General features: G+C 48.3%; 2 protein-coding genes across 2 annotated transcripts; both read left to right on the forward strand.

The window, feature by feature from the left end:
* The first annotated feature begins 6,697 nt into the window (after window positions 1-6,697).
* Window positions 6,698-9,126, forward strand: F5891DRAFT_176015 (putative halogenase). The gene is made up of 12 exons (XM_041370798.1): window positions 6,698-6,804; window positions 6,858-6,973; window positions 7,033-7,129; window positions 7,188-7,230; window positions 7,286-7,332; window positions 7,379-7,715; window positions 7,762-8,067; window positions 8,115-8,268; window positions 8,322-8,434; window positions 8,487-8,539; window positions 8,591-8,661; window positions 8,719-9,126. Exons 1-12 carry the CDS (start codon window positions 6,787-6,789, stop codon window positions 8,942-8,944), a joined length of 1,581 nt encoding a protein of 526 aa, XP_041227724.1. The 5' UTR covers window positions 6,698-6,786; the 3' UTR covers window positions 8,945-9,126.
* Window positions 9,127-9,289: 163 nt separating this feature from the next.
* On the forward strand, window positions 9,290-9,938 carry F5891DRAFT_978866 (uncharacterized protein; the record flags this gene model as incomplete). Its single annotated transcript, XM_041376816.1, has 3 exons — window positions 9,290-9,542; window positions 9,604-9,777; window positions 9,862-9,938. 3 exons carry the CDS (start codon window positions 9,290-9,292, stop codon window positions 9,936-9,938), a joined length of 504 nt encoding a protein of 167 aa, XP_041227725.1.
* Between the last annotated feature and the right edge of the window lie 2,204 nt (window positions 9,939-12,142).

Here is a 12,142-nt window from a genome sequence, read left to right on the forward strand (position 1 = left end):
TACCGCTCAATCCCATACGCTCATCCACGTACTTGTTGCCTGTTGTCTGTTAGTGTCGGCTGTTGACTGCGACAGCCTCACACTTTTTTTTTACGTTCGACTGAGCGTAATAACTCTGTCACCGCACCGGCCACACCATTACATAACCAACCGAACTGTTGGGTATTGACCTTGTAGGTCAACCCGATCTTACGTTACACAAACTGCCTCCCCGCCGTACGCGTATCCCTATCCTTCTGTCGTCTATTACGACAAGGAGTCGCTCCAGACTTGGAGCAACGCCTGACGACAACCCACCTGAGAACAACTCGCCGGGTCCATTGTCACCTGCTATCGAACGTGAAGTATCCCCCCTCACTACCATCGCATCTTCTTGTGAAAGTCGGAGACCGCGCGCCTTAAACGACGCGCATACATCCACTGACTCAGACTCAACCGACTCTAGCCGTAACTCACACGCAATACCAAGGATGTTGTCCAAGGTCGCGCATGTAGAACAGACTGCTGGAAACAAACCGCCCTTTCTCACAGCTGGTGAAATCACGCCCAAAGCTCTACGTTCTTGGGAGATGGGCTGCGCTCAATTTTTCATGCACAAGAACGTTGCGGAGGACGAGATGGTGAAGAAAGTCACCTGGGGTATGCAAGACCCCAGGATCCAAGACTGGTACCTTACGAATCAAGACGAAATGGACATCATGACCTTCAGGGAGTATATGGCGGAAGTGCGTCGTGTGTGGTTGCCTTCTGGGTGGGCAGACATCGTTCGGCGTAAGATGTTAGCATCTACGCAGGGACAGCGCCCATTCAGTAAGTGGGCAATTGACATGCAGAGCCAGAACACTCTCCTGTGAGGCACAGGCTCCCACCTGACGGACATTAATGTCCTGTATCATTTGGAATCCCACATGAACGTCGAACTAGCTGCTGACTACCATGCCGAGAACATCGTTGAGGACGACCTCAGGAGATGGATCGAAGTGGTGAGACTCCTCGACGAGAAATGCTTACGGTATCTGGCAAGACAGAAAGAGGCCGTTGAGAATGCTCTGCGCACGGAACGCGCTCGTTCTAACGTCAATAAGAAGACAGGTTCGAGTGTCTCTAACAACCGTTCTGCCGGAAAGTCGATGGGTAGCTCCAAGAGCACTGGTACAGCGAAACCTTTCGTTCGACTCCCCTCGCTCACGGACAACGAACATGTCCTGTTAAGGGAGAACGACGGCTGTTTCAAGTGTAGGGAGCCTGTTTGCAGGTCACACTTTGTCAAGCTGTTCAAAGGGATTTCCGGACGGAGCGTCCTACAAAACATTGACGGCCACAGCAGTTGCCGCTAAGAAGAATAAGAAGAATGTAGTCGCTGCAGTGGATATCGAGGAAGAGAGCGACATGGTCGCCGTGGTCATGCCGTCCGCAGTGTTAGGAGACGGCACTGACTCGGACGATGAGTGCGTCGCCCCGCTACAAACCCCTCACCTTCGGTGGGACTGTCTGGTAGACGGTCCCAATGTTTCTTCTCCTGTCAAAGTGTCAGCACTGATTGATCATGGTTCTTCCTTAGTTCTGATTGGTGAAGATCTCGCCAAGAACCTCGGATTACGTTGTCATCAGCTCACTAAGCCGTTACCGGTGTCGCTCGCATTCGCAAAGGACAAGAAGCAGTTTCTTCTCTCGGAATACGTCAAACTTTCATGTACTTCTACGGACCTTCGTTACAGATCACGGACTGTACAGGCTATTGTGGCCCCTAATCTTTGTACGCCCTTGTTATTGGGAGGACCCTTCCTCCAACACAATCAAATTGTGGTTGATCACGAGCTACATACATGTATCGCTAAAGACGCTAACTACGATCTCTTACAGCCTGTGGAAATCCCTCCTGTAAAACCGCGGGCAAGGAGATCATGAGGACCCAACCTCTTGTGGACGAAGAGAGAGGTTGTGAACGAACTCAAACCGGTCCTCCCTGAATTGAAGGATATTGTCAATAACGAATGCGAGCCGGTCAACGGAGTAGACGTTGTGGCCGCAATACAGTCGCGCATCGACGATCTGTTGTACCAAGACCAACTTAAGGTCCTGGATGCTAAGTGTAAAGCCGAGTATAAGGATCGATTCCCCGCGGATATTCCTCACAATGACACGATGCCGAGTGATGTATTGTTTCGTTTAAACCTGAAAGACGCTAACAAAGTAGTGCAACTCTGCTCGTACGACTGTCCAAAGAAATACCGGGCAGCCTGGAAAACACTGTTGGACTCACACGTCAAAAGCGGACGACTCCAGCACTCAGATAGTGAGTGGTCATCTCCCTCGTTTATAATACCTAAACTAGACCCAACTGTTCTGCCGCGTTGGGTTAACGATTTCAGGAGACTCAACCTTAACACCGTCGCAGATAATCATCCGTTGCCTCGTATTGACGAGATTCTAAAAGACTGCGCTAAGGGTAAGGTATTCGGAAAAATAGATATGACTAACGCGTTTTTCCAGACGTGAGTTCACCCGGACGACATGAAGTACCTAGCCATTCATACGCCGTGGGGTAAGTACGAGTGGACAGTTATGCCGATGGGTGTACGAAATGCACCGGCCGTTCATCAGAGACACATGACCGCCACGTTAAGACATCTAATCGGTGACATCTGTCACGTCTATCTTGATGATATCATCATATGGTCGCAAGACACGAAGGAACACGAGGAGAATGTCAGGAAAGTTCTGGACGCATTACGAACAGCTCACCTTTACTGTTCGCTGAAGAAAACTACCTTGTTCAATTCGGAAATCGACTTCCTCGGCCATCACATCTCGGCATGCAGAATCGAAGCAGACAGATCAAAGGTGGCCCGGATTCTAGATTGGCCTCGACCAAAGAAGGCCACCGAAGTTCGATCGTTCCTAGGAATGGTACGGTATTTGGCGGAACACCTGCCAAACGTCGCCAAACACGCCAGAATCCTCAACGCCCTCACGACAAAGGCTGCAGAACTGAAATTCCCACAGTGGTCCAAGACACACGAAGATGCCTTCGTGGCCATCAAACAGCTTGTGGTGAGTCCGAAGTGCCTCACAACAATTGACCACGACAATCCAGGGGACAACAAAATATACTTGACTTGCGACGCGTCGGACTACGCAACTGGCGCAATGCTATCCTGGGGACCGACGCGCGAATCAGCACGACCAGTGGCATTTGATTCAACGCAATTAAGGACTGCGGAACCTAACTATCCCGTACATGAAAAGGAGTTGCTTGCTATCATACACGCACTGAAGAAGTGGAGACTGGAGTTACTAGGTGCGCACATCGAGGTCTACACTGACCACTGTACGCTACAGAACTTCGCAACACAACGGGATCTCTCTCGAAGGCAAGCGCGGTGGGCCGAATACATGTCGCAGTACGACTTGACCATACACTACATCAAAGGCGAAGACAATGCAGCCGCGGATGCGTTGTCACGGCGAAGTGAAGGTGATATGTGCGCAGCTGTATTGACAATTCAGAACGAGCCTGGTTTACGTGAGAGGATTGTCAAGGGCTACGGAGAAGACCCGTGGTGTCGGAGACTACATGGCCTGATAGACTCGTTGCCAGGACTGAGAAAAGGAGAAGGAGGACTGTTCTATATCGGGAACCGCTTGGTGGTACCGAGAGTGGACAATCTATGTGAGCTGTTGTTTCACACTGCTCATGATGCGGCTGGACACTTCGGCGCGGATAAATCTTACGCGCTCCTGCGAGGGTCATATTACTGGCCTAATATGAGGAAAGAACTGGTGGAGTCTTACCTTCCTTCCTGCGCTGAATGTATGAGAAACAAATCGAAGACAACCGCGACAGCTGGCCCTCTGCATCCTCTCCCGATTCCTGAAGATCGTGGAGACTCGGTAGCTATCGATTTCATTGGTCCGCTTCCAGACGACTGCGGGTTTAACATGCTAATTACGATGACTGACTGCTTAAATGCTGATATTAGGCTCGTACCGTGCAAGGACAATATTAGCGCAGAACATTTTGCAGCGCTCTTTTTCGACAACTGGTACTGTGAAAACGGACTGCCAAAGGAAATTGTTTCCGACCGCGATAAGATCTTTTTGTCTAAATTTTGGCGGGTGTTGCATAAACTGACTGGTATTAAGTTAAAGATGTCCTCGGCGTATCATCCAGAAACCGATGGTGCGAGCGAGCGTACCAATAAGACAGTAAACCAATGTTTACGATACTACGTCGACCGAAATCACAAGGGCTGGGTGCGCGCGCTGGCGCGCGTGCGCTTTCACATCATGAATTCCGTTAACTCCAGTACTGGTTTCTCACCCTTTCAACTGCATCTTGGACGATCACCGCGCGTTCTGCCCCCCATTACGGAGGAGAAAGAGTCACAGGTGACTACCGTGCCAGAAGAACAACGGGCCGTCACGTTGCTTTCACAGCTCAAACATGACCTCATGGAGGCCCAAGATAACTTGCTTGCGGCCAAAGCCTCGCAAGCGACCCATGTTAACAAGAGCCGCGCACCTACAATAACCTTCAAGATTGGAGACCGTGTGTTGCTGGCCACGAAGCATCGCAGACGCGAATATATCCAGAAAGGAGACAAGAGGGTGGCCAAGTTTATGCCCAGGTACGACGGACCGTACCTCGTGCTCGACACACATCCAGAAACATCTACGTACACATTGGACCTGCCAAATTCGCCAAACATATTCCCAACATTTCATATCAGTCAATTGCGTCCCTATCGCCAGAACGACGCAGACCTCTTCCCATCTCGCGAACAACCTCGACCAGGGCCGGTCGTGACGGAAGACGGTCAGCACGAGAACTTCATTGAACGGATCGTTGATGAGAGAAAGGTGGGACGCGGAAAGAAATATTTGGTTCGCTGGGTTGGGTTTGGCAAAGCGGATGATGAATGGCTATCATGGCGGGATGTTGAGGATTGTGAAGCGCTGGACGTCTGGGAGGAAGAAAGATCAAAAAGATGATGGGGAAGAGTGTAAGCCCTGAGGCTTACGACACGTGACAGAATCGCATCTTGATTGGACACCGTCTTTTGTTTGTTCGGTGTTTGCACCGTATAGTATATAGAGCTGCTTGCCCCTTTGTTCGTATCTTATCTCTTACCATACCGCTCAATCCCATACGCTCATCCACGTACTTGTTGCCTGTTGTCTGTTAGTGTCGGCTGTTGACTGCGACAGCCTCACACATGCACTCCAAATTAAAATCAGTACCATCTCTCGCGCAGAAGTTGATCTTCACAGTGGACACTGATGGCAGGGGATGATGCAGTGCACTTAACCTACACAGAGGCACTACTGGAGGAAGAGTTGGAACAGAGATGTGGCAGTGGCGTTTTGCCCTCGCGTACTATAGACTTCCACCAACACTGAGTCACTCTCAAATCCCGCAAACACATCACCATACCTCTCGCGAAGTTTACAGCCGTCTTGCAGTGTCACACAGGACATGAATTCATCGGAGAGTACGCTTAAATCGTACAAACTGAACCTGCTGGCTTTCAATTATGTGGAGAGCCATGTCAAACGCAAGAACAAATCTTACACGCTGCTATTCATTCTGTTTGTCATTTTTGGGGGTTAGTAGGACAAGATGGGAATGAGTTGATTGCTAAAAATTGTGATCGTGGAATCATTTGTGTGTAATTTTCGCGCCACAGGTACCCATGAATCGTATAAGTGTTTCGATACCGATGTACCCCAATCGCAACCAACCGCCTCATGATGAGCCACTCAGGCTGTAACAAGATCCAACACTCCACTAGAGCTTTCATTGCAATTTGCAAAAGGACTTGACGTCATTCAAGTTGTTCGTTGTCGCTCGCCAGGAATGAGCATCGATGCGGCGGTACGAGACAACTATTGGTTTCCCGGCAGCGTCAGGCTACCACGCCCTGGCACTTCCATGTTCGTTCAAAGTTCTACCAGGAAGATGTGACGGCACGAGGACCTCTCTGTTCGGTTGGGAGGATTGAACGTTCGTCGATGGCGGTACAGGTATTCTTCTAGAATCAGACCAGTCAATTTATCAGCCAACTTGTCACGGCTGTGAGAAATCTTTGCCAACATACTTATATTTGCGGCAGACACCATCATACAGTATGGAGGCAACTGAACCGCCATACTAGTTGCAAAGTTAACATCCATAGTAGTCGTCGGGTGCCTGTCATATGACGTCAAAGTGCCGTGGTCCAGAGTCTCCAGACTCGGTTTCAAACTTTCGCGGAGGAGTATGATTTCGTATATACTGGAAATTTGGAAAGGACCGTCCGTCCCGTTTACATACCCGACACAGTTGCCTCCTGACTAGACTCGGAGAAAGACTAGTCCTTAAACATTGAACAATATCAATGATCCGGCGTTTCCGGGAGCAGTCTGAACCAAATTATCACGTGATATAATAGTAGAGCCTGTTGCCGTAAAGTCATGGGCTGCAAGAGATCCTTCTCTGTCATACTCACAGTTTACAAAGGCAATCATAAACGGCGATTTGGGGCCCGTTCCTGGCTCTGTCCGTCGGTCATGCGTATTGACCTAGCCAGATCATCTCGGTGGTAATAATGGTTGACTGAACTAGGCAACATGATACGGACAGTGACCAAGACAGTGCACTTGTCTCGTCTCTTAGTGGAGATGATGGCCTAGCTTCCTATTCGGCCGGCAGGAATCTGTGGTGCCAAAGTTTATTTATACAAAAGATATACCACATATAAAGGTATAGCGATATGTCCCTTTCATACATTCCCCTTCATAAAAATGGCCATTCAATCACTTGTAAGTGGTTAATATGTTGATTTTTCTGCTGCGAAGGCTGAAATATTGGCTAGCCAACCTCGACTGAAATACTTGTTGTGGGCGATGGACCCGCCGGAAGTTATGCTGCTGCTGTTTTAGCTCGAGAAGGTTTTGAAGTTACTCTTCTCGAAGCTGCGAACTTCCCTCGGTCAGCATTTGTGATATATGACATCTGCATATACGGTCACTAAGACACAATTGTGCTAGATACCATATAGGCGAGAGCTTGCTCCCGTCGGTCCGCCAATTCTTGGCATTTGTTGACGCAGAGGAATCTATCATGAACTATGGCTTCACAATTAAGGTGCGGATGATTTTAAATGCACCAGAATACAGTACATTAAATGATTTCTTTCTTATAGCCCGGTGCTGCGATCAAGTTGAACCAGTTCAAGCGAGAAGGATGTGAGCCTCGGTCGCCCTCGTTCACCGTCGTGTTAACATTAATTCTTCGCTCCAGATACAGATTTCATTGCGCTTAACCCAAACAATGGGTCTTGGAACGTGGTCCGTGATATATCGGAAACATTTTTTCTATCTCACCATTTCGCAGATTCGATCAGAATTTGACGATCTGTTATTTCGTCATGCTTCGAAGTGTGGGGCAACCATGTTCGACAACATAAGAGTCGCCGAAATTCATTTCGATGGAGAAAGACCTGTTTCAGCCGACTGGAGGAATGCAAGCACCGGGATACAGGGCCGAATCTTTTTCCACTACCTAGTCGATGCATCAGGAAGGAACGGGATCATGTCCACAAAGTATCTCAAGAACAGACGCTATAACCGGGCTCTCCACAACGTCGCATGCTGGGGATACTGGGCCGGAACTGGGTCTTACATGCCAAATACTACTCGCCAGAATGCTATCTGGGTCGAAGCACTTGAAGGTATGAAATCTACCCAAAGTCATCATGCTGAGCTGAACGTGTGCAGACGAGTCTGGATGGGCCTGGTTCATCCCTCTTCATGATGGGACTACATCTGTGGGCATTGTGATGGATCAAGAGTCGAGCAACCGCAAGAAGAAGGCTTCTCGTGCGGCCTCGGGAACATCCTGTTCGAATCTTCTGGCTCATTATAAGGAAGAATTACGCAGAGCTCCTGGAGCACTCAGATTGATTGGAAATGGCACTCTTCGAAACAACGGCACACTGGACGCTGTTAAATCTGCGAGTGATTTTAGTTACTCGGCTTCCTTTTACGCCAGGGATCATTTCCGCCTGGCGGGGGATTCTGGAGGTATTTTTTCTGATGTTTTGTGATACTCGCAATTGACAATCATCAAGCGTTCATTGACCCATTCTTCTCCTCTGGCGTGCATCTGGCTTTCACAGGAGGACTTTCGGCTGCCATCACGATAGCTGCATCCATTCGAGGGCTTTGCAGCGAAGAGGATGTCCAACAGTGGCATACCTCAAAGATCGCCACCTCTTACACGAGGCACGTGAACTTGGTCGCTCGGGCAATATCAACTAATGTATCGGATGCTGTAGGTTTCTTCTCGTCATCCTGGGGACCTACAAACAGATCCGCAATCAGTCTAAACCAGTGATGAACGATGTGGACGAGGACAATTTTGATAGAGCCTTTAATCTTATCAGGCCAGGTGAGAATCAATATTTTCCCCTGTCACTGCGAATCCCAAGACTTGAGTGCAGTGATACAAGGAACCGCAGATGTTGGCAAGGCGCTAACAGAAGATGAACTCCAGGTACGTGTGTTCTGCTGTCACCTTCCATAACACACTCAATCCGACTGCCAGAAAACCATGGACTTCTGCCGTCATTTATTTGCACCCACTGATCCTGAGATGCATTCTGCAGTCAGAACTAGGCAAGGGTTTCTCGTCTGTTTCAACTGAATTATTCGATACTAAACTCAATACAATAGATTGGATCCTACCTTAACATCTCCAGATGCACCCGTCATGACGGAATGCGAATTGGATCGGTTGCTCGGAGATGCTGATGAGGAAGCCAAAATTGTTTTGAAGGAGATCAACGCGCGAAAGCCTATCCATACGATGTACAACCCCACGGAGAACTTCGGCGTAGAGGAACACTTTGGTTTCAAAGCTGTCTTGGAACGAGGGAAATTGGGTTTGGTAACTGCGTAGCTCGGAAATGCAGATCAGTTATGTTAGAAGTCGGTTATTCGCTATGGTCATGACATGACGACAGAATTCAACAATCCATCTTGGCCAACTATGTTCCAGAGTAGTAGAACTTCTGCAGAGATTTTGTAGAGCTTCAATAATTTTTCCGCTCCACGTTGCAATTCAAGTTTTGCCTACCGCGGGTCTGATTCCGAAGTTCCAACTAGTACTGATATCTGTGATCGGCAAAATTCCGGATAGTCTTGGGATAGTCACTTACTTATATGCGGTAATTTCAGCTTTCCCGCGCCACTGGGCCGATGGCAAATACAATAATTGGTCGACCCGCTCTCTACAACTTCTACCATGGATGTCTCCTACAGTTCGTCACAGGCCCAAGTCATTGAGAACATGTCGACCGGCGCTGAAGACACGTCTGTCGAGCGTCCTCGAACACCCGAACCAGTCCAGCGCTCACCACCAGAGTCAAGCAATGACCGGAACCAGCAGCCTTCGCTACAAGAAATCCTTCAAATGACATCTACCACAGTCAACTTCATATCAACCATCACAGCACTCTTCAACGAGAAAGGGGAGCAGAGTCTGTGCTTCCGAGAAGGTAAAATTCGATGTTCAGGGCGCATATAGTCACGTAGACGCGATCCCCTAATAAAAAACAGAGCTCAGACGAAAAATCCTCTTCACCGCGATGACTGCACACGCCTGGGCGACCGCGAGGGTCGTGCACGAACACAGAGTCGCAGGAGACACGCTGCAAGCCGGCATTCAGAAACTTTTGAAAGACGAAAAGAATCAAGGCAGGTCATCTCACCCCGTTTTTAGGTCGACGTTTGGTATGCACGCCATTTGTATCGCCCCGCTCTAGGCTGTGCCGTTCGCTAGTTACGATTACTAATTATTGTTATTTTTTCCTGAAGATCGCATACGTGCACATTTGTCGGAGATGTTTGAAGCCATCAACAACACTGTCGCTAGCTTGACGGGGCTCAGTTGAGATTGGGCGTCGTTGTTACTGTCCGATATGGTGCGCCGCCTGTGTCCGTTAGGTACCTTGTCAATAGCTCTGCCCAATTCGAACTGGTCTTGTTGTATCGTTCTCGAAAGTCGCACTTGATGCACTGATACATCGATCTGATGATATCCATGCAGTGTACTTACCTGCAGTGCTATCGCCCAGCTAATCCAAAACCGCTCCATTTGATATTACGCGGTGGCGAATTTCTGATGGCACCGCCCATCACTGTCAAGTCTGTTTAGATTCATACTAATGAAGCCACTCTTGCCGCTTCAGCTTGATGTGCCTGCCTGCGCATCTACGCATACATCCTATTTCCCACTCATGTGATATCTTGATGACTATAAACGTTTCTTCTCCGCCAAACAATCTAAGTTGATGATTCGACGAGAAGTGCTGTAGGAGGTTTTCTGCTAATAGTCAGTTTTCGACGTTGAGCGACAAAATTTGCAGTGCGCATGGGAGTTCCCCATTTCTACAGAAAATCTGGTGAGCTCTAATCTAGCCTTCTCTGCTCACAACCAATTTTACCTCCGTCAGCACGGAAATCATCAGAAAACTTCCAGACTGCCTATGTTTTGGACTAGTCAAGTACTTTTGCGATCTTCGCCTGTCTGCCTATAAGCGATAAACATAAACTTGACTACACACGTAAAGAAATTGCCCAAACTCGCGTGGAGCCTGGCTACGGCAGTCCGTACGACAGTACTAGTGATTGGAGGCGCTTTGCAATGCCCAAGTTGAACACGTATTATTCATGTCCGCCTGCACGCGTGCGAATTCATTAGCGCTCACATCAGGAACAATTGGAACTCCACTCTAAGAAGGCCCAAGGTCCTCCCAGACATCATACGGATCTAGCAAGTTACAGATAGCAGCTGTGATTTTTTTCCTCCGATCGTGACAAGTTAAGGCGCCGTGGTGGAAGCTCACCTGCCATCCTGCAGCTCTGAAACCAAATTTGAACGCGCGACTCTGAAGCAAGATTTGATTTCGTCTGTGCCATATTTCGTGGTTCATGTACATAGTATACAACTTCATAGGATTCATGATCACATCATTCTAGAGAGTAACATTGGTTATCTCTCTTTGCGCCTTCTCTGCAGATGCACTGATCATCTACACCATCTACTAGCCAGATCGTTTGGGATCGACGCGGCGAGGAGGATTAGCTGTTTCCCTAATATTTGATCCCGTCAAATGGCAGCTCTGATATAATAAAAACCACGTACTTCTGAGAGACGGGTTGCTTATTGGGCTGGTTCTGATTTTTCTTCTCCTGCTCCCTAGCCTCTTGAAGTTGGCGGGCATGACTGGGAGATACAGCCCTTCTGGAACTGAACCTAGGAAATGTGTCACTTTATCGTACACTGCACCGAAATTCAAAAAAAATTACCTGAAATCCTCAGAGGCCTCGAATGTAATCTCTTCTGGGGAAAATTCTTCCTCCTCTGAATCTTCAATTAATTCGTCATGGAGTTCCGGAATGTTCTCATCATATTCCCTGTACCGCCATGAGACCTTGCATATCTATCATGTTCAGTATGAGTGCACTTGCCGGGAATGGGTAGAGGGTGTTCCATAGGGAGCGTCTTTTACGCGTTCGGTCATCTTGGCGTACAGTTATGTCGTCGTGCAGCAGAGCGAGCAGTAAATCAAATCGAAGACAGAGTAGTGGACAGGGAAGCGCAATCAATCTGATGAACGTATACTTATATGTAGCTGGAGCGGAGCTCGATTTGCGTCAGTACATAAGTAATCGTCTGACCATGAGGACAGGAGCTAGACCCTGATAACGCAAACGCCGTTTCCCATAGCACGCCGTTTGCTTATCGAGTCTGATAGACGCTTGCGGGTGGACAGCGTGTGCCAAGCTGTATTAATTATGACACTGATTGTTTGGCCTGTTGTACACCGAATTTTGATGAAATTATCAGCAATATCACTTATCTGAGCGCTAGGAGTGGTCAACTCGTGGATCTTACCGTAAACGTCATTTGTAAATGGAAGGCTGAACAGATAGCCCCAACTGGCACTAGTCTAAACCTTGGCATTTGTACGATAGTACACATTACTAGTTCTGGTGGTAGGAAATGACTTAGAATTTGGACTGGTAAGGAGACAACAACTTGCCATTGAAATTAGGACACTGACTATTGTGTTCACGTTTTTTTCCCCCTGGC

Source organism: Suillus fuscotomentosus (assembly GCF_016647785.1).
Source record: "Suillus fuscotomentosus strain FC203 chromosome Unknown F5891scaffold_18, whole genome shotgun sequence".
NCBI lineage: Eukaryota > Fungi > Basidiomycota > Agaricomycetes > Boletales > Suillaceae > Suillus > Suillus fuscotomentosus.